The sequence below is a fragment of the Amblyraja radiata genome, chromosome 4 (genome assembly GCF_010909765.2).
Source record: "Amblyraja radiata isolate CabotCenter1 chromosome 4, sAmbRad1.1.pri, whole genome shotgun sequence".
In the NCBI taxonomy this organism is placed as follows: domain Eukaryota; kingdom Metazoa; phylum Chordata; class Chondrichthyes; order Rajiformes; family Rajidae; genus Amblyraja; species Amblyraja radiata.
In genome coordinates this window covers 48,628,284-48,652,042 of record NC_045959.1, presented here as the reverse complement: position 1 = coordinate 48,652,042, position 23,759 = coordinate 48,628,284, and the positions used below count along the sequence as shown (strand labels likewise).

Here is a 23,759-nt window from a genome sequence, read left to right as displayed (position 1 = left end):
TATAGGGATGTTACTGACGGAACTGTCCCAGGTAAAGATGCCATTGCTACTGGTAGGGCATAGGTGGACATGTGGACATCTCCCAAAATTATCTAACTCATCATCTTCACTACCAAATAGGGTCGTCGTGCCAGACATGAAGTCTCCTCCAGAGGATTTACCAGTACTGGGTTTATTTTTTACTAACCATCACTTGTTTCTCACCTCCTGTCTGTCTTTAGTTTAAATCTTTTTATTTGAATTTTGAATTTAACAGGAATTTGCATACATACAATGATAACAGACAGTGATAATCAGGACATAATTGTACAACAGTATGTAAACGACCCTCAAAACCCTTACCCTTACCCACCCTCGCCACCCGGGAACAAACAACACGCACATACGTACACATCCACACAAATACGATAAAAAAAATAAAAATTTAAATTAAAAAAAAAAAGAAAAAAAAAAAGGAAATTAAATACAAAATAAATAAAAATAAAAAATAAAAATAAAAATTGTGGGGAGGGAGGGGGGGGGGGGGGGGGGGGTTGAGGGGATAGCAGCTGCAATAAGACAGAGCTGTGATAGAGGACACTCAGTCCTCTTCCGAGTCCGGAAACAAGTTAAGAGAGTTAACAAGTTCCAGGAAAGGGTTCCATGTATCTAGGAATGTCTTGGTAGAGCCTTTGAGAGAGAACCTAAGTTTTTCAAGCTTTAAGTTGTAGAGCACCTCCTTGATCCAGCGGGCGTGTGTCGGGGGACAGGTAAGTCTCCAGTTAAGCAAAATCAGTCTCCGGGCTAACAGGGTTGTAAAAGCCAGGACCCGCTTCAACGCAACAGAGAGGTTGGTGTTGGGGGGAATACCAAAAATAGCTGACAGTGGGTTTTCCTGTCTGTCTTTTAATTATTTCCTCTTGTTCCTCTGCCCACTGGCATTCTAGTTGCAATACGTTCCATCCTTTCCGAATGCTATCCTTGTTTCTTAACTCTATCCCCTTCTTACATACAGTATCCATCCAACTTCAAAGTATACTCTCCTCATGCTTCTTCACTGCTTCTGCTTCCCATGTTTTAATTCCTTTCTTCCATTTCTTTCCTGCCTTCCTTTCCCATATAAATGTCTCTACATTCCATGTTCCCCCTACTGGCCAGGCTTCATCGCCTAACCGTTTGGTCAACTTGTAACTTAACATTCTAAATTTCTTATTATACCTAGGATTCAAATAACACATATGTTGGACTGTTATCCAGAGCATTCCTCATAGATAGATAGAAAGAGAGAGAAAACAGACTTCTTAATTCCGAATCGTTCCAAATATATCAACCAGGCCGACTCGCTACTCGAGACCCCAGTTTCTCAATTTGGCTGACTTTTTAATCCCGAATTGTTCCAAATATATCAACCACGCCGACTCGCTTCTCGAGACCCCAGTTTCTCAATTTGGCTGACTTTTTAACCCTTTAATATACGACCCAAGTGTCTCAACGAAGCAGACCCACTAACCGGGATCCCAGTTTCTCAACCTGGCAGACTTCTTAAATCTTTAATATACAACGCCACTTATTTCTGAATCCGACATCTCTTCAGATGTCTCAATAAGCCAGACGCACACCTCAACCCCCATTCAACCCGACAAATCACGGATGTCTTAACGAGGCCGATGAGCCCTTAGTAGAGAGAGATAAAAAAGAGAAAACAAAGAGAGATAGAAAGAGAAACCGCTCAAGTCCTGCTTAAAAATATACATGCACAATTCTGTCTTAAAAATACATACACAATCCCTTCTCAAAAATACATACACAATTGTGTCTTAAAAATACATACACAATCCCATCTTAAAAAAAACATATGAAGCCCAACTGGTCTTACCTTTGTCTGTTTCTAAGAACCTCGGCAGGGAACCAATTCAATGTCTGCTGAAGGATCACAGACGTTCCCGGGAGTTTCTAGGGAGTCGGTCTGACAAGGGGGCCGATAGAGCTCAGTTATCTCCCTTCCAATCCCGGCAACCTCTGCAACCTCTTGCACAGTCAGCCGTTGATGTGGTCCCAGCGAGGCCTGCATAACTACGCCAATGAAAAAGCTACTTTCTTAACTACTAAACCAGGTTCGCTTCTTAATAAACAGACACCACACAAACTGTTTGGTAGACCAGTTCAAAACTTTACTTAACATCGGCCGATGGAAGGGAGGGAGAACTCCAGTCAAGTGACCATTACAGACACTTGACCGTCCTCTGTTCACCTCACTGAACAACAGAATTACATTGCCTTAAATAGGGTTTTTTTGTCCCCTTAGCATATTTCACAGACATTAGTCATGGTCAGAGGTACTGGAAAAGGTTTCCACAGAATGCATCACATCAAAGGCCTTTTGTTTACATAGTACAAGATAACATTGGCCATTTGGTTTACGACATTTTATCTTCACAGAGATCACCCTAGCTCTTTTGCTGCTTCCTCGCTGTCACTTGGTCCCTCATAAACATTGGCCATTTGGTTTATGGCATCTTACTTCACAGATATGACTAGCTGTTTCTATCTTCCTTTCTCGCCTCCTCCCCCATAACATTGGCCACTTTGTTTACGGCATCTTACTTCAAAGAGATCTAGCTCTTCTCTGCTTGTCACTTGGGAGACAATGTTATGGTATTTATTATCACACACACCGCAACCTAAGGCAAGCCTAATTTGACAATAAATATAAGCTGTAAGCTAGCCCAGGAACCTATTTTAATATCTTCTTATATTTTAACTAAAATTCAGCTTCATCAATGGTACAGTAAAAGTTAGTCCCTGGTGAAATAGGAGTTTACAGTCCTAATGGCCTCTGAGAAGAAACTCCTTTTCAACCTCTCCGTTCTCACAGCATGGCAACGGAGGCGTTTGCCTGACCGTAGCAGCTGGAACAGTCCATTGCAGGGGTGGAAGCGGTCTCCCATGATTTTATTGGCTCTGGAGTTGCACCTCCTGATGTATAGTTCCTGCAGGGGGGGGCGAGTGAAGTTCCCATAGTGCGTTCGGCCGAACGCACTACTCTCTGCAGAGCCTTCTTGTCCTGGGCAGAGCAATTCCCAAACCTTTCACCGCACCAGCCTCCAACACATCATTCTCCGATATTTTTTGCCAAACTCAACATGATCCCTTTACCAATCTCATGTACCTTGTATCATGGGGTTGTAAGCTACCCAAATGGAATATGAACAGCTTTTCCTCAAGTTTGCATGTGGCCTCACTCTGAGAATGGAGGTGGCCCAGGACGGAGAGATCAGTATGGGAAGGGAAGTTAAAATTGTTAGCAACTCTGAGACCCAGTAGGTCCCAGTAGGTCCCAGTAGAACTAAGCACAAGTGTTTAGAGAGTATACGCTTGGTATCGCCAATGTAAAGGAGACCACATCAGGAAAACCAAATGCGGTAGATAAGGCTAGAGGATGCAGTGGATGAGGCTAGAGGATGCAGTGGATGAGGTTAGAAGAGATGCATATGAACCTGTCTCAATTGGAAGGACTGTTGAGGTCCCTGGATGGATATGAGAGGGGTGGTTACAGGAGAAAGTACCTGAGTGGGTTCCTAATGCTGTCCAATTTATCACAACTCTGGAAAATAGAGAACCTGCATTCACCCACAACAAGAGGATGAATCATGCAACTGGAACAGCACCTCATATTCTGCTTGGGTACCTTGCAACCCAACAGTGTGAGCATTGAATTCTCCAATTTCAGGTAACTAACCAAAACCCCTCTCCAGTGCACTACCTGGACTCGCACGTATTTCTCCCCTTCCCCTCCCCTTCCACCTACATTCCTTACTCTGGCTTCACAATGTGCATCTCTGGAGAACATGGACAGGTGAAGTTTAGGGCGAGACCATTCTTCAAACTTCCCTCAGTCTGAAGAAGGGTCTCAACCCGAAACGTCATCTATCCATGTTCTCCAGCGATGCTGCCTGACTTGCTGTGTTACTCCAGCATTTTGTCCTTTGTGTATCCACAGTTCCTTGTTTTTTCAGTTATTTTCAAATTTATCATGCCTGTTTTATCAACGCTACAATTTATCAACGCTACAATTAACATCACAAATCTTTACAAAAACTAGTCCTTTGGTTCCTCAACCATATTAATATTTTAAGTTATGTTCAAAATCGTAACTACTATAAATAAATGCTTTCAATGATTTGTATGATGGGCAACACATCATAATTAAATTATGTGTAGGAAGGAACTGCAGATGCAGGTTTACACAGAAGACAAAATGCTGGAGTAACTCAGCAGGACAGGCGGAGTAAGAATGGGTGACTATGGAGAGAAGGAATGGATGACTTTTTGGGTGGCGACCCTTCCTCAGACTAAGAGTCAGGAGAGGGGGAGTCTAGATATATGGAAGGGCAAGGTGTGAAAACGACAGATCAAAGCAGACGCTACTCAAGGAAATATAGAATGGTTCATTATTGGCTGAGGGGGAGGTGACAACGAGGAATACAAACATTAAAATTAATCAGTATAGTGAAACTAGTCGGGGAACTGGGGTGAGGGAGATGGAGAGGGACTGCAAGGGCTACTTTGAAGTTAGAGAAATCAATATTGATACGTGAACATGATGAAAGGTATACAAAAAAGCTGGAGAAACTCAGCGGGTGCAGCAGCATCTATGGAGCGAAGGAAATAGGCAACGTTTCGGCCGAACCCGTATGGAGCGAAGGAAATAGGCAACGTTTCGGCCCGAAACGTTGCCTATTTCCTTCGCTCCATAGATGCTGCTGCACCCGCTGAGTTTCTCCAGCTTTTTTGTGCACCTTCGATTTTCCAGCATCTGCAGTTCCTTCTTAAACATGATGAAAGGTCTCGACCCGAAACGTCACCTATACCGTTTCTCCATAGATGCTGCCTGACCCGCAGAGTTACTCCAGCACTTTGAGTCCATCTTCGGAATTAAATTATGATTCGTCACATACCGCTTCGTCCAATTTGCCACGACTCTGGAAAGTATCGTGCAATTTGCCACGACTCTGGAAAGTATCGTGCAATTTGCATTGCTGTAGAGGGGAGGCGGACCTTTCTCAGTTTAGCGAGGAGGCAGGCTGGAGGGGTGGACTCTTGCACGTACAGTCGAGGCTGCGGACCGATCGACTGCGCGGGCGGCGATCCCAGCTCCACGCTGGAATAACCGTCGCTAGGGAGCAACCGAGGGACGCAACGCTTTATGTTGACTAGGAAACAGCGAGCAACAATTTGAGCCTGTGTGCCAGCACATCTCGCCCTCCCGGCTTTCACAACTTCTACACCGCGATGCAATTAGGAAAAGTGCACCGCCGACGAGTTGCACTGGTGAAGCACTAAATTGTCCAATCTTATTTCCTTCCGAAAAGTTAACGTTCTGAATTATTTTCAAACAATTTCGGATGTTATAAAAGTAAAGGAAAAACAAAATCCCGCTCTCGCTCGGTGACAGGAGGATATTTTTGATGGCGTCTCAGCAGACCAGAATTCAAGCCTACCTCGAAAAAAACAAGATTGGCCCTCTTTTCGAGGTAACGTACAAATAATGATTGGAATATTTAACACTGGGTGAAAAAATACTGGGGATGAAGAAAGTGGTCGAAAACTGGAGTTAACCGTGATGTCATCAATTTACACAATGCACAAAACTAGTGAGGGGAATTAAATCCCCAGTTTCTGGCAAAGAGGGTGGTTGTAATTTGAAATGGGGAATCTGTTGACATTGAAAGTGGCTCTAAATGTGGTGTGGGGTTGGTGGTGAGGGGTGCCTGGTCACTGAAACATCTTTCAGAAATGTTAGGCAGTGCTTTTTGGATTTGGCGAGGTTCAGATGGTGATGCGTAGTAAAAGATGCAGTGGTTAATTCGTTATATTTGTCCAGCAGAAGTTGTCATATTGAGCTCCTCAAGGTAACAAACGGGAATAAAACACAGTGATATCTTTCTGCTGAGGCGTTGTAAAGTTGTCGTTTTATCTAAGAGGCAGGCACGTCAGTGCTCGGAGGAGACACAGAAGACAATTGATATGCACGACTTTTTGTCCTGGTAAAGCTACGCTTCCTCGTTTGGTCAATTTGAATGTGTGGATCATTTGGACATTTCGCTGTGCTCTTACCGAGTTACGGCTTTGATATTTTTAGAGGCACTCGAGGTTAAAAAAACCCTCCATGGTCATCGACATTACAGCGCACTCCGCAGCCTGCAGTAAATTCATCTCTTTATAAAAGGGACATTTCCGAGGGAAGCACAATGTGCACCTGAGCCCCAGGACAAGCGGCGAAGTCCCTGCGGCTACATTATGTTCTCTGGGAATCAGTACTTTACATGTTAGGCGCGCAAGCGTGTTTCAATAGCGGCGACACCAGGAATCTGGATTCGTGGAACAACCCCTTCTTAAAGGGACACTGTCCTTGTGAAAGCAACGTCACTAATTCTGTTTATGATTGCACAATTAGAGTTAATAATGTAAACACTGGCGCGCACCTCCATTCTGTGAAATGGGGATATCTTCCTGTTCCTCTTTCCCAAACGAGAGATAACGCTGTTCAGGTATCCTTAATGAAACCGTACTCTATATCTTATTTTTAAGATATTCTTACGATACACAAATTACACTGTGCAATGACCCAGTTAATGCTGAATTTAATATTGTGTGTATTTAAATATATCTCTATCCCGCAATTAACATCGCACAGGTTAAAATACCACCGATGATGAGGAAACAATGAATTAAAAATATATATAACTGTTGATTTTTCCCTTTCTCTCCGATTGTCTTCTCAGTTTAATCCTTTAACAGGTGCGAATGTATGTACATGTGAACAAGTGTCATTCTATTTTTATACCCAGGATAAGTTTCTATCTCACGGGACCTTGAAAGGAACAGAATCATACAATTTAGTAATTGGACCCTGTTTCATTATTCGGTGAGATAAGTTTAACCTGAAACTGACCATTGTTCTTTTTGTCCACGTTGATTAACACGTTTTGATTAAATTTTACAAATCTGTCAATTTTGTTTAATAATTTATATTTGCAGACTATAACTCTAAACGTCATGTACTGTTGTGTATAAAAGTGTTTATTCACTTCATTCCTAGAAGGCCTGACTTTAATTTTTAGCTATGTTTCTCGACTTATAAGCCTGAACCAAGATACACAGCTTCTGTGCTATGCTGTCTGTGTCCTTAATATCTTATCCAATTGAGATACCAGATTTCTACATTTTAGTGAATAGAAGCCTTATTTAAATATTCACCTCGTAATTTAACCTTTAATGTTTAGATATCATTGGTAAATTCATACTGCACTTTCTTCAAGATGAATACATTTTGTGATATATTAACCAGACCATATTACCATAAGATGTAGGAAATAGAGTAAGCTAACAAGTTCCTTAAACAGTGGAATCACCTTCCAATTTTCCCATCACCCTTGTTTTTATTTTACCGATTCAACATTTATTTATCTCAAAAATGTAACCAAGTATACTGGTCGTACAACATTATGTGCTGAGGAACTTCCAATGACACAATTCACTGAGAAAATAAGTTAATTCCCAAAGAATTAAATAAGCACCCTCTTATTCTGCAAACATGCCATGGACATGGACACTCTCACAAAAGGGAAAATCCTTTCGGCAATTACCCTGTATAGCCCTTAAGGATTTTATCATTTTAAATAAGATTTTATCTCATTTGTCTGAACTCAAATGAGTAGTATCCCAACCTGTTTAAATGTTCCTTGAAGGAAAACTCCATATGTGGGATCATCATAGTGAACCTTCTCAGAGTCTTGGAGTCATAGTGTCTTAGGGTGTAGAAACAGGCCCTTCGACCCAACTTGCCCACGACGAACAACATATCCCAAATAACACTAGTCCCACCTGCCTGTGTTTGGCCATATCACTCTAAACCTGTCCTATCCATGTACCAGTGTAAATGTTTCTTAAACATTGCGATAGTACCTGCCTCAACTACCTCCTCTGGTAGAAGATAGGCATAAAAAGCTGGAGTAACTCAGCGGGACAGGCAACATCTCTGGAGGGAAGGAATCTCATTTTGAGACCCAAAACGTCACCCATTCCTTCTCTCCAGAGATGCTGCCTGTCCCGCTGAGTTACTCCAGCTTTTTGTGTCTATCTTCGGTTTAAATCAGCATCTGCAGTTCCTTCTTACACATACCTCCTCTGGCAGCTCGTTCCATATGCCTTCCAGCCTTTGTGTGAAAAAAGTTACTCCTTGGGTTCCTATTAAATCTCTCCCCCCTCACCTTAAACCTATGTCCTCTGATTCTCGATTCCTCTACTCTGGGCAAAAGACTGTGCATCTACCATATCTATTCCTCCCAAGATTTTGTGCACCTCTATAAGATCACCTTCAATGAAGTAATTTCTTCCCTTAAATAGGAAGGTCAGAATTGTTTACAGTATTTCCAATGTGATCACCTAGTGATTTGTAAAGTGGCCATATAAGTTTTCCTCCTAGATACTCCAAACCCTTGAAATAACCCAGTCTATTCCCTATAATTTGCAGCAATTAAGATCTAGCTATGGTTTATGCATGATTCTCAATTCTCTTTGTGCTACCTCTCTCTTTTTGTAGTATTTCTCGAGGTAAATAGCACTCTGATCTTTTGGTTTTGTTTCCAAAATGAACATTTTCACATTTGTTCATGTTATCCTTAATTTCCCAACTATTAACCCATTCTCCTAACCTATCAACATAGAACCACAGATAGAATCATAGAAATGAACCGCATTTAAATGAGCACCCACGTCTCATCTTGCTCACGCTGGCTGCAGTGTCTATCTACACTCAACCCCCCCCCCTCAACCCCCTCCCCCCCAACCCTCCTTCCACCATTACCACCACCCAATTGGCCCATATCCCTCTATGACTCTCTTTACCTAAATATCGGTCCAAATGCCTTTTAAACATTGTAATTGTATCTGCTCTTACTCTCTCCATAAACTCAAACTGTTTGTACCCGCCTCACAATTTGCCTTTTCATCTATATTTGTGTCATTGCAAATTGGCCATTATATATTCACTTCCTTCCTCGGTCATTAATATATACTGAAAACAATTGCACCCCGATCGCTATGGTACTGTCTGCTTACAGTTTACCTGCCTGAGAATGATCCGTTATTCCTACATGCCATGATAGTTTCAGTGTAGTTTAACGATGATTTTTATAGCATTAATATTCTTTTTAATTTCTTGTATATTGGCACTCTTGATATTAAAGTTAGTATTTTGTTAACTTTTGAGTATTTTCTGTTCCTGCCTGTGATATTTAATTAACTTTTGTTCATGTATTCCTATATTTGACCTCATCGTTTCTAGCTTTGCATTATTTATGATGTATTGTACCCTTTCAGGATCTGAAGTGGATGACCTTCATTCACATACTACAAAATCTATTGTCCACATTTTTCCTCATTCCCTTTGGAGAGTAATATTACTTTGTAGCGTAGTATTTCTCTCTGCGTTGATTACAGTCACACCTATCTGTTGCCTATCGACATAATAGCTTTTTAGACCATCATGTAAATTGTCTCGCAATGCAAACTGTTGAGATCCTGTCTCTGTCAACAGCAGCACAATAGACCCTGCCAATTAAATAATCTGTTCATTGTCCCCGTTCTGTGTCCTGCCTCGCCTTCAATTCAAAGTTTCAATTTTAACGAAATGTCTTGTGAGAGATTTTACAAATACCATCCAGAAGTTTACATCCAGAAGACCATCCAATAGCATGCATCAGACATCCCCCTTTTGCCACATTAATCATCTCTTCAAAGATTTCATTCAGGTTCATCAGTTATGACCGACTCTTTAAATCTATGCTGGTTCCCTCTGATCAGCTGGAAAACATCAAAGGTCACTCCATCATTAACTGTAGATTTGTGTAGTTTCCTGAAAATCCTGCAAATTTACACTGCCACCATCAATGTCTGTTTCTAGTTTCAAATTAGAGCACTTTTTTCCCTTTTGCTTAGATGTGTCTATTTCAAGCTTCACCGAGTTCAAACTAACTGCTTTGACATGGACACAAACAGCAAACAAATGCACTACAAAGCCTAAATTATACCCTTTTTGAAATGAAATGTTCATTTGAAGAACACCTTCCTCTGGTGGATCAGCCAGATTAGGTAATGGTATTCCCTTATTTGTTACATTGCAAATGCAAGCACTTTGCTTTCTGATCGAGAATCCAGTGGTCCCTAACTGGTGTTCAAAAGGGAACTGCAGATGCTGGAATATCGAAGGTACACAAAATTGCTGGAGGAACTCAGCGGGTGCGAAGAAGGGTTTCGGCCCGAAACGTCGCCTATTTCCTTCGCTCCATAGATGCTGCTGCACCCGCTGAGTTCCTCCAGCAATTTTGGGTCCCTAACTGGTGCTATTTATGAGGAAAGCAATTCCACTAGAATTCTATTAGGTTGCATTCTTCGTAGTTGCTCTAAAGTGTAAGGAGCAATAATATTAACGTCCACAGGATCTGTCACAGCCCCATCTTCTTTTCAGCTAATCTACTTGAATGCTTCCACAACGTTACACGAGTTCTGGCACTTGAGCTAAATCAGAGAATTTAGCACCAGTGTGATCTGAACGCAATCACTAACTTAATTGGGCTGTCCTGCTACCCTGATGCAAGTGCTTACAACAAGGAGTTATCAGTGGATGCCATGTTATCGAGCTCTGTAGTGGCATTAGTCAGTAGCAGAATCTTCCATCCCGTTACTGTACTGCCAGCTGGCTTGGCGCTGCATCAGTTGTCTGTGGGGCAACACAAAATGTGGCAAATTTTCCAGATCTCAGGCTTGGAAATCATCCCACTGAGCCTGCAGCAGGTTGAACCTGGCATGTTTGAATAGATGGCAGAAATCATTTGCTTAGAACATAGCAAGTGAAAATCTTTTTTGATTAAGTTAGCTTAACTTTTTTAGTCATCACAAAGTATATACAGTTTTTTGTTCTTTTAATACAATAGTAAAAAAAGGTGTTGGATACGTTTGTCTTCATCAGTCACGGTATTGAGCATAGGAGTTGGGATGTCACAGTTCAGCCCTACAAGATGTTGATTCGGCCACATTTGGAGTATTATGGACAATTCTGCTCATATTGCTATTGGAAGGATATCATTAAACTAGAAGGGGTGCAAGAAAAATTGACAAAGATGTTACCAAGTCTGAAGGATTTGTTATATGGAGTGGCTGGATAGGCTGGGTCTTTTTGTCCTTGGATCATAGGAAGCTGGGGTTCACAGAGGTTTATGAAATCATGAGGGGCATAGATAAGGTATATAGTCACAGTCTTTTCATCAGGATAGGAGAATCTAAAACTAGAAGGCATAGGATTAAGGTTAGAGGGGCAAGATTTAAAAGAGACCTGAGAGGCAACGTTTTCACACAGAAGAGGGTGGGTACATGGAATGAGCTGCCAGAAGAAGTGGTAGAGCTGGGTTCAATTACGAGATTTAAAATACATTGTTGTAGTTGTTGACGGGTACATGGATATGAGAGGTTTGGAGGATATGGCCCAGGCACAGGCAAGTGGGACTAGCTCGGTTAGGCAACTTGTCGGCAAGGATGAGTTGGTCTGCAGGGCCATGTTTCCATGCTATACAACACTTGATCTCTGATTCTAATGCTGGACCAACTCAGTGTGACAAGCAGCATCTGTCGACAGAGAAACAGTTAATAACTTGGTAGGTTACCTTTCTGATGAAAGGCCATTGACCTGAAACGTTAACTGTGAATCTTACTCCATGGGTGCTGGCCCAATCTACCAAATATTTTCTTTTCTATTTCAATTTTTCTGCAGCTGCAGGGTTTAGTTTCTCGTTTAAATTACTGACCCAGCAGGCAGAGTTCTGGATCATTGATTTAGAGGTACAGATTGGAATCCTGTCATTGGAGCTTTGAAATTAGATAAAATAATTACATTTATCCAGAATGTAAGTTAGTCTTGTAACAATGAAAAATTAGACTGTAACAATAAAAATAAATTAAAAAATAGTACAACAGTATCCTTGAGGGGTGGACATTTTATCCTGTCTGGCCAAAATGTGAGTCCAGAAACACCAATGTGGTTGACTCTTAATTGTCTCTTCAATTCAAGTGGTAACACCAGCATAGCTCCGGGCTGCGAGCACATGTCATGGACAAGTAAGCATAAAGAAGGTGATGAGTCAGGGAACATGTTCTCACCATATGTCAACACTATCCTGTGAATGCAATCAGATTTTTGCACTGAGACACCCAAGTTGCTGCATTCTGTCACGTCAATAAGTTCCCAGTTACACAACGTTGACTGTGCCAGTCAGGAAGAAAGGGCATAGCCCTGGGTAAGGTGGTCTACTCCAATATATCCCTTCTCCAGAGGAGCATCTGGACTGGACCAAATTTCATTCAGTACAAGATCAGTAAAATCCCACACTGTTTTTCAAGAAGATTTTTTGGCTGTTACAGTTGTGTGATAACAGCAGCACTTAATAAGTAAGTACGTAAATAAATACATTGATCAATAATAATAAAGATACACACACTTCTGGACCCTGGAAAGATGAAACAACATACTGGGTGCATTGGCTCAACACACACGCACACACACTTCATGGCCTCCTGCATGATTCAACTTTCCAGGGTCCAGAGGCAACTTTATTATAGCTTGCCATAGCATTTCCCTCTGCAACAACCTTGGCAATCTTTTCTACGATATTCTCCTGGGGAGGGGGGAGGGGGGGGGGGGGGGGGAGGATAACGAGAGTGCAGTACATAGATTGCTGGGTTGGAAAGTCTACCCTCTCACCAGGGTAGATTATAAAGGGGAATTTAGAAGAACGATAGTTGAAATCCAGCCTGTCAAGACCACAAGTGGAAAAATCTGTGGTCATGACAGGCTGGATGCCAATAGGTTAATACCCATGCTTGAGTCAGTACCATTTAGCAACATAAGGGTAACTGGCACCATTCAGATTATTAGAGACGTTTGGGATTCTCTCCCCTAGAGAGCTGATAAACCACAATCGCTTGAATATATTTAAGATGGATAATCTGGCAACCAAAGGAAATAAAAAACAATTAGGTTTATATGGGTGTTGTGGATTAGCTGATGGTGGAACAGGCTTAACCAGGAGAGTGGGGTAATCTTTCAACAATTACCTCTGTTCTTTTGAGGGAATAACGTCAGACATAGAACATGAGGCATTGCAACAGATACATGAGCAGGTAGGGGATGGAGGGATATGGACCACGTACAGGCAAATGGGATTAGTTTACATTGTATCATAGTCGGCACACACATTATTGGCTGAAGGGCCTTTTCCTGTGATGCACTGTTCTATGTTCTGTTATAGGAGGTTGACAGATAATAGTCTAAAAAGCTGATTTGAAGAATAAGCATCTTTTCTGTCTCAATCCATTTTTGTGATGGCGAACTGCTGACATGTTTTCAAGACAGCCAACAGAGAAGTACTTGCTGATTTTCATTGGCTCAGCATTACCAGGCAATATTATTTTGACAAGCTGGTGGCCCAAATTAGAACGTCACACCAGGTAAAAGTATATGTACGGCTAAATCGTTTCATTTTGTGCAACCTCAAGGGATTATTTTACTTGTTTTTATTACATATAAAAATCGCAGAAATCTTTACATTGCTGTGCAGAAATTAAACAGATGACTAAGTGAAAAAAAGAAAACCACGAGTGTGTTGTTAATGTTGGTGAAGACGTGGGACAAATGACTGCAGTGTAAATAACAGGCAATTTCTTTCCCCAAGCAAAAATAAAGTGATGATATGATTTTTTTTTCTCCAGCTTATGTACTAAAAGTTGCTGCGTTTACATCATGTGGTGGGGGATGGTTCCAGATGGATTTTAAGAAAACTGACACAATTTTAAAAAGCAATAATATATTTGCCGAATTTTTCTGTAAAAAGTAAATGAACGTTAAAGCAGATTGGTACGAAATGATGTACCCTGGCTAATGGAATGAGGAAAGCACATGCACTTAAAAAAAAAATTAAAATAGATTAGAGAAGCAAAAAAAAAAATTAGAGTTCAAACTTGTTTCATATTTCGAACCCATAAAATTGCACAAAAACACTGAGCCAGAAGTGGAAAGTAAAGAATTTATGTTAAATTTGGTAAGACCATGTTTTGAGTGTTGGGTAGAGTCAATTATAAAATTGACTCAGGAAAGAGCAAAAAATATTTCAGCATTAATCCTCAACACTGGTGCCCCACAACGATGCATTCATAGCCTCTCACTATACCTATACCTTCTTCCTGATGGCAGGAATGAAATGAGACTGTGGCCAGGGTGGTGTGGGTTACTGATGATGCTGGCTGCCTTTTTGAGGCAGCGACCCTTGTAGATCCCATCGATCTTGGGGCGGGGGGGCTGCACCTGTGAAGGACTGGGCAGTGTTCACCACACTTTGTAGTCTTCTTCGTTCCTGGGGATTCAACTTGCTGAACCAGACCGTGATGCATCCAGTCAATGTGCACTCTACACCTGTAGAAGGTCAAGAGAATATTTGACAACATGCCAAATCTCCTCAATCTTCTAAAGAAGTAGAAGCATAGACAAAAATCTTCCATTTCAATGAATTCCAAGAATTCATTTGTACACAATATTCAGAAGACCCTGCAAACGTGGAAGTAGATTATTCATTTGAAACTGGTGCAACACTTTCTGAATACGCAAATTAAATTTTTATGCTGGTTAAATAACTCAAACTGGGAATGTCATGTGTAATTGGGTCTCGTTTGGTCTGTGTGGATGTGTCAGCCTTTCAGGAATCAATGCATATGTCACACCTGCACAACCTAATTTTCAATGTGCTGAGAGGCCCAATGAATAGTTCCATAAAGCAGTAGAACTTGTACTGGGTGTACAACAAAAAATCTTTAAAGTGATGTGAGCTGCCATCCGCATAATACAACCACTTAAGCCAACATCCCAGCTTCCTACTGCGGCAAACAACATGATTTGGTGGTGGCTGGGTTTGAATTGATGCCCAGCTTGAATCTGGCTCAGACTTGGCATGGCACAAATTGACAGGAATGCTAGTTTCTTTCCTGGCCTTTTGGACAGAAGACTAATTACTTAGCTATTGCATTGATGCACGTGCAGTAGGATAAACATTCCAAACACAACGTCTGGTTATTGGGGTTCTCGATCACCAACACATGTACATAAAATCACTCAACATTTCAATTGAATGTTGCTGCCATTTGGTAAACCTCTCGCATAGTTCAGTTCAAAGTAAAATGAATAACTATTTACATTTTTTTTTAAAAGGGCAACAACAACATGTCCAGAATTTGACACAATGGTGTCAGCAGGTATTTGTACCATTATGCACCCTGGTATGTAGATTCAGACGACTGATATCACCCTCCCCCCCCCCCCCCCTCCATAGTTTGCCAAGCTGTACACTCACATGAGCCCCAGTAACAGCGATTCAGATCACTCCTTCAATTAGTCCCAGGCAGAAATGCGAACCCACGCATCTCGTGCAATTCTACAGACCCTGCTATGACTCAGATAGCATTGTTGCTATTGATGAATTCCATTTCAGCAGCACAATATCAATCCCAGAATTGTAAAAACTCTTTATTGTTAGTTATGCCCTTCGCACCAAGAATGTGTTCCAAAGGTATAGTTTGTGAGGAGCTCTTGCTAAGTAACTTAAGATATTACATGTGAGCCTTGAATCACAAATGTGTCATTTAGAGTACCACACAATAGATGGATGGTTTGTTGATTACTTTTTGGAAAGATTGTTTGGGAGAATGCCAAGTTCAGCTGCAAGAAAATCTTTGCTGTTTCTAGTTTATAAAGAGATATGAACATGTGGATTTACTGAGCAGTTACTGTATTTTCTAATAACCTAATTATTCTGAATTGCATTGTATAAATGAATCCAAAGCAATATGGTGAATTCAATAAGCAAATGAGAATAATCACCTCTAAAATGATCCAAGGAATTAAAAAGATTCAAGTACTGAACAACCCAACATTTGACATTATGTCATGTTTGATCTGGCATACAAATAATATTTTGTTCATTTATGACTAATTAGCTGTAGAGGAAGTAAAAAAAAAAAATGGTTTTAAGTTAATAATAGTTCCTTTGAACAATGTTGGAGAAATCTTGTGATTATTCTTTGCCGCAATTTCATCGAGTCTCTTTATCAAATTGCTAATGGGGTCATGTCATAAAAGCTATCTTCCAGATTGAATACCGGGAATAAAAGGACTGATCTTTGCACAATTAATGGTAGAAGCTTGGAGCATAGATCAATTTCCATCACCAGAAACATAGAAAATCAGCAAGAGATTGGTGGGATATATTCCCTACTCCCTATTCCTCCGCCTACGCCGCATCTGCTCCCAGGATGAGGCGTTCCACACCAGGGCATCTGAAATGTCCTCATTCTTCAGGGAATGGGGGTTCCCCTCCTCCACCATAGATGAGGCTCGCACCAGGGTCTCTTCCATACCCCGCAACACTGCTCTCTCTCCCCATCCCCGCACTCGCAACAAGGGCAGAGTCCCCCTAGTCCTCACCTTTCACCCCACCAGCCGTCACATACAACAAATAATCCTCCGTCATTTTCACCACCTCCAACGTGACCCCACCACTCGCCACATCTTCCCATCTCCCCCTATGTCTGCCTTCCGCAAAAACCGCTCCCTCCGCAACTCCCTTGTCAATTCTTCCCTTCCCTCCCGTACCACCCCCTCCCCGGGCACTTTCCGTTGCAACCGTAAGAAATGCAACACCTGTCCCTTTACCTCCCCCCTTGACTCCATTCAAGGACTCAAGCAGTCGTTCCAGGTGCGACAGAGGTTCACCTGTATCTCCTCCAACCTCATCTACTGCATCCGCTGCTCTAGATGTCAGCTGATCTACATCGGTGAGACTAAGCGGAGGTTGGGCGATCGTTTCGCCGAACACCTCCGCTCGGTCCGCAAGAACCTACCTGACCTCCCGGTGGCTCAGTACTTCAACTCCCCCTCCCATTCCTAATCCGACCTCTCTGTCCTGGGTCTCCTCCATTGCCAGAGTGAGCAACACCGGAAATTGGAGGAACAGCACCTCATATTCCGCTTGGGAGTCTGCATCCTGCGGGCATGAACATTGGATTCTTCCAATTTTGTTAGCCCTTGCTGTCTCCTCCCCTTCCTCAGCCCTCGGGCTGTCTCCTCCCATCCCCAGCCCTCGGGCTCCTCCTCCTCCTTTTTCCTTCCTTCTCCCCGCCACCCCCTTCGCTCCATAGATGCTGCTGCACCCGCTGAGTTTCTCCAGCATTTTTGTGTACCTTAGAGATTGGTGGGATTAGGTTACTGCAGTCGAATTTTTGAACTGTCCTAATGGTTAGTGAGCTGTCTTGGATAGGCAGTTCAGCATCACAGGCACAATATATGTTATTACTATAGGACCAAAAGAGAAAAGTTGGGTAGGGGTATATGAAATAATAATTTTGAATTCTGATAAAGTATGTTCAGTCAAAGTGTGCTATTTATTCTAGAATTTCATAGAATTTCATAGAATCACACAGTGTGGAAACATGCCCTTCATCCCAACTTGCCCAAACTGACCAACATGCCCCATCTACATTAGTCCCACCTCCCTGCGTTTGATCTATTCCCTCTAAACGTATCCTATCCATGTACCTGTCCAAATGTTCCTTAAACATTGCAATTGTACCTGCCTCAACTACCTCCTCCGGCAGCTCATTTCATACACCCACACCTGTGTAAAAAAAAAAAAAGTTACCCATCAGGGTCCTATTAAATATTTCTTAATTCACCTTAAACCAATATCCTCTGGTTCTCGATTCCTCTACTCTGGGCAAAAGACTCTGGTTGCTTACACAATCTATTTATCTCGTGATTTTGTACACCTCACCATGATTTTGTACACCTCACCAAGTCCAATGTTGTTCAACCTCTCCCTACAGTTCAGCTCTCCAATCCTGGCAATATCCTCGTAAATCTTCTCTGCACCCTTTGTAGCTTGACAACATCTTTCCTATAAGATGGCGACCAAAACTGAATAGAATACTCTTAAAGTGCCCTCACCGAAGTCATATATAATGGTAACATGACCTTCCAACGCCTATATTCAATATTCTGACTGATGAAAGCAAATGTGCCGAAAGCCTTCTTGACCACACTATCTACCAGTGATGCCACTTTCAAGGAACTATGTACCTGTGCTCCGAAATCCCTCTGCTCTAGAACACTCTCCAGAACCCTACCATTCACTGTGGAGGTTAGTCCTCCCAAAATGCAACACCTCGCATTTCTCTGTTAAATTCCATTGACCATTCCTCAGCCCACCTGCCCAAACGATCAAGATCCTGCTGCAATTTTTGACAACCATCTTCACTATCTACATTTAAGCTGTCAGACTGGTCCCTTTGATCATATTCTTTTCAAGCAGGACCAAACAATGGAAATCTTTATGACTGTTGTAAGATAAAACCATCATAGCATTGCTGTGTAAGTGGTCAGTAACCCACACAATTTTGCAAAGATTGCAAATCAGATCACATTCAGCCAAATGCTGGTATTTATATAAAATTTGGGCAGAAGATGCAAAAGCTTACTACCACATTCAGTAGCAGCTTGTTTTGGACTACTCAATGATTCTCCCATTAGCTGCGGTATAGTCTCTATCTCCCAAGCTTCCTTATTGCAAACCTTGCACATGTTAATGTTCTTTCTCTGTAAATGTATTGCTATAATATTCTATAACATATTATTCTGCATATCTGTGTTTTTCTCTTCACATTCCCTGTTGTGTATGACTCGATTGTACTTGTGTATAATATGATTAGATAGCAAACAAAGATTTTTACTGTATCTTGGTACATATGATAATAATAAATCAATACCAAAATATTGGAAACTTTCAGCAGGTCAGGCAGCATCAATGGAAAGAGATACGCTAACATTTCAAGTCCAAGCCCCTTTGTCGGAACTGTCACAAATTCTTTGTGATTGGTGAAGATTGCAGTATTATGAGGAATGACAGAGCATCACGTGTAAAAGCAAAGATGGCCAGCTGCATTTTGGAGAATCCTATACTTTCTTTAATTTCCAAACCTATCTGTCATGATAATTAGAGAGGCTGCAGTTGAACTGATCAAATATATTTATTTGACAACCTGGAAAGAACTGGAGGCCAAAAGCACAGTGACCTTTCTCTCAGCAAGCAATTTGCATGCTTGCCTTGAGGATGGCTGCAGGTGACGGCTCTTGCTGCCTCAGTGGAAGAGTGTAGCCTCGACATACATTATTCTTTAATTTAGTACAAGAATGATTGGAACAGTCTCTATGGTTGGTTATAAGAATATAAATAGAATCAACTAATTTCATTGTGGTATATAGAAAATATCACAAACATAAATGTAGATGGTTTGGTTAGTAATTTTGCAGCCAACATCAAAATTGGTGGAGTTGGGGACAGTGAAGAAGATTGTCAACCTATACAAGGGGATACAAATGAAATAGACAGAGGAATGGCAGGTGGAGTTTAATCTTGGCACGCGTGAGATGTTGCACTTTGGGAGGTTGAATTTAAAGGGAAGTATACAGCTAATGGCAAAGACCTTTAACAGCATTGATGTACAAAGGGATCTTGTAGTCCATGTCCATAACTCCCTGAGAGTGGCAACATTAGCACATAGTATGGTAAAGAAGGCGTATGGTATGCTTGTCTTCATTGATAAGTATGTTGAGTATAAGAGAGGAAGCCATGCTGCAGCTTTATAGGACTTATGTTAGATTGCATTTCAAGTATAGTATGCAGTTCTGGTTACCTCTTTACAGGAACGATATGCAGGCTTTGGAGAGGGTGCCGAAGAGGTTTACCAGTCTACTCTCTAGATTAGATGGTATTAGCTTGAAGGAGAGGTTGAACAAACTTGGATTGTTTTCTCTGATACATTGGAGTGAGGGGAGATGGGTAGAAATTCAGAACCTTTTTCGCAGGGTGGAAAAGTCAAAGATTGGGCGGGCTTGGCTTTAAGGTGAGAGGAGCAATATTGAAAGGAGATGTGCAGGGCAAGTTTGTTACACAGAGTTGGTGCTGATACATGCTGCAATGGGTGGTGATGGAGGCTGATACGATGGTGGCATTGATAGGCACATGGATATGCAGGCAATGGAGGGATAAGCATCACATGCAGGTCAAGGAGATTAGTTTAACTTGGCTTTGTACTCATCATGGACATTGTGGGTTGAATGATCTCATCCTGTGCTATACTAGTCTATGTTCTACAACTCTCACCTGTCCCCTTAAAGTGCACTGACTGGCAATCCACCTGCCTGACACCTCCCCAATTACCTTTGTCCCCCACCCCCTAGTACTAATCTGCCAACCACCCTGCCATTGGACTGCACAACTATTAATCACAAAGCCTCTTTGACAACTGCCTGCCAATTTCCAGAGGCCCTGTTTGTTTAACCTCCAATGAACTCAACAGAACAGAATTCTGGCGACTGTTCAACAAACTGTCATGACTGGAAAGCATGCTAGCTCGAGATCTACAGGAAATTTCTGAGCAAATGTATCCAAATGCTTAGAAAATGACAGGAATGCAAACATCATCGTTTCTTTAAGTTTCTCATGTTAAAACTATTCAATAGATGAGATATGGTGTCATCAGCAAGGCTCCATCATTGTTTCTTTTAAATAGCGGTTCCATATAAGGCAAATACTACTAATGGGGATATATTTTTTAAGGAATTTCACACAACGCTTTTGGTTTTTCAGCAGCCTGCTGAACTAGCCTGCTGAGAGGAAATATTATTTCTCCAGTGACAAGTTGACAAGAGGCTCCCTGTGGAATATGTTTGCCCAAAGTGCACAATTAGACGGGAACTGATTGGCGACCCATACATGAAATGAAAAGATTATCACGCACTATTTTACATTCCTGCAGAATATTTCGTTTCACCTCCTTTGACTGTTGGATCTTGTACTTTTGTCCTATTGGCCTGATGCGTATAAAGAGAGGAATGCTTAGCACTCTCTTCGGACTTGGGAAGCAAGAATGTTGGTTTGTACAGGTAGAAATTGAGGAATCAGTTCTTTTTTACCTCTGCTTCATCACTCACAGATTTTACTGACCCAGACACCTAGCTCACAGAAATGCAGTTCTGGGTACAATAATAATGAGACTCCCACTTGCTAACAGGAGCAGGAACAGCAGTTTCACTTTGCAGGTTGGAAATGGTGTGGCAAACCATGTCTCTATATTTGCACATCCATTCTGCTGATCAGAAGGAATTAATATTATCTTATGAATGCTAAATAATAAAATATTTTAAAAAATGTATTAATGTATTTATTCAAAAAGTTACAGCATCAAATTACTTAATGAGCTGATGGATCTTAGCAATACAAAAACATATTAAAATAATGGTGATAATTCCTCAATTGGGGCCTGACCAAAGTTTTATCCAGTTGCATCATGACTTTCTGACTTGTAATCAATACCACAACCGATGAAGATAAAACTTCTATGCCACTCTACATCCTTGTCTTGCTACTTTCAGGGCACTTTGGACTTGTACTCAAAGATCCCTCTGTACACCGTTCCTGTAAAGGAAGCAGTTAATTTAGTTCTCGTATTATTTTGTCAAATATACAAAATTTGTTGAAAAGTCATATGTTATTAAGACTTTAAGACTTCTTTCACCGATCTCATATGAATACCTAGTATAGCTACTGTAATCGTTTATTAATTTACATAAAATATGGAAAAAAAGATTTCAGGTTTTCAGCTGCTTTTCAAACATAGTTTTGTATCTTTAAGGTTAAGATGTGTTCTCAGAGATACAAAACAACTTGCATTTCTGAAGCTTTTCTGCGCAAAACAACATAATCACCAGTACCATGGTGACCAATCTTAAAGCATGGTGAACGACTTGGAGAATCAACCCACTAGCATCTCTCCGTGTGTCAATCCATCCAGACAGTTGTCTGGCTAGCGTAGACTGTGAGCGAGAGATAAAGACAGCTGTTCATGAGAAATTGAATTGTTTGTAGTCTGCAGATTCAAGAAATGGTTTTGGATTACTTTAATTGTGTTTCACATTCTCCAGTTTCTCTTATTGTTTGAGGATTTTGTGTTCTTTCTCTCTCTCTCCTTTGTCAATTACATTGTGATTTACGACCAGATCTTCAAATATATCCATGAACTTAAGCCTGTCTCTGAAGTACATTGGAAAAAAAAATCAAATCTACTGGATGTTATGATTAACACATAACTCTATATTTTTGCACACGGAATAGGAATCTGTGAATGGCACCAATTTTGTTTCTCATTCACTTAATCTTTAAATTATTTTAGATTTAAATTCAAAATTTAGAACACTAAGAACGTGTGAGTGCATATTGATCTATCCACTCACGCATAGCACCCAACTCGCAGGCGTGGCTAGAGAGGGAGGAGGGTAGACAGAGAGGGACGCAGAGGCACAGAGAGGGACACAGGGGCACAGAGAGAGGCGCGGAGGCACAAAGAGGGACACAGAGGCACAGAAAGGGATACAGAGGTAGGGGAGCTTACTGCCTTTTGGTGCTGGGGTTTCCGATTTGTGGCATCTTTTGAGCAGGTGGCCCTGCTGCTGTGAGCGAGCGGCTGCCCTGGGCGATGTGACTCACAATGCGTGAACACAACGTGCAGCCATTGTGACGTCATCACGTTATCAGCCAAAGCCAGCGGATTCATTTTCTAAGTTATTTGAGATTTTTAAACATTTTTATTAATAACGAGAAATAATGCATGAATTTTTCAGATAAGGCGATTTTTGACTTCATGGGATAAATCTCTACAGGAAAATGTAAAAATGTTACCGTTAGAGCGTTGATTTTTTGAGCAGATGTGATTATGCACACGCACGCACACACACACACATCCAAGATCAGAGTTTTAATAGTTACTAGACCAAGTGCAGACCCGTTGGGTCTGTTTCCCCAACGGCGTTTTGCAGGGGGGGGGGGGGGGGGGGGGGGCGGGGGCATCAAACTCTATTAACCAACCCCCAAACACACAGGTGGGGGGAGGGAGGGGGGGATGTGAAGAGGGGAGGGAGGGGAGAGGATGTGGAGGAAATTGGGACAGATTTGGGAGGGAAAGGAGAGCGGGGTAAGGGGGGTGAGAGAGGGGTGGGGAGATAATTGGTGGAGTGGCTGATGGGAGTGTAGGGAGGGGGAGGGTGGAAGGGGGCTGAGGAGGGCGATTGACGGGAGGGGGGGTAGGGTGTAGATAGGGACCGGGTCGGAGAGGGGGTGGTAGGGGTTGGGGAGGGAGGGATTGGAGGGGTTTTTTCGGAGAGGGAACATAGAACCATTGAAATTAAGTGCAGGAGTAGGCCATTCGGCCCTTCGAGCCTGCACCACCATTCAATATGATCGTGGCTGATCATCCAACTCAGTATCCTGTACCTGCCTTCTCTCCATACCCCCTGATCCCTTTAGCCACAAGGACCACATCTAACTCCCTCTTAAATACAGCCAATGAACAGGCCTCAACTACCTTCTGTGCCAGTGAATTCCAGAGATTCACCACTCTCTGTGTTAAAAATGTTTTTCTCATCTCGGTCCTAAAAGATTTACCCCTTATCCTTAAACTGTGACCCCTTGTTCTGGACTTCCCCAACATCTGGAACAATCTTCCTGCATCTAGCCTGTCCAACCCCTTAAGAATTTTGTAAGTTTCTATAAGATACCCCCTCAATCTTT

General features: G+C 41.8%; 1 protein-coding gene and 1 long non-coding RNA gene across 3 annotated transcripts in view; both read left to right on the top strand.

The window, feature by feature from the left end:
- Nucleotides 1–5,069: 5,069 nt before the first annotated feature.
- Nucleotides 5,070–23,759, top strand: part of c4h8orf34 (chromosome 4 C8orf34 homolog) — a 240,062-nt gene continuing 221,372 nt past the window's right edge. The window contains exon 1 of one of the 2 annotated variants that reach the window (XM_033019357.1): nt 5,070–5,513. In XM_033019357.1, coding sequence (XP_032875248.1) covers nt 5,448–5,513 — 66 coding nt within the window. In that variant the 5' untranslated portion in view covers nt 5,070–5,447. The remainder of the gene's footprint in view (nt 5,514–23,759) is intronic. The other variant, XM_033019358.1, reaches the window with a different exon arrangement.
- LOC116972059 lies at nt 11,634–20,163 on the top strand. The gene is made up of 3 exons (XR_004411710.1): nt 11,634–11,666; nt 19,535–19,539; nt 20,153–20,163. It is a non-coding gene; the product is annotated as an uncharacterized LOC116972059 (long non-coding RNA).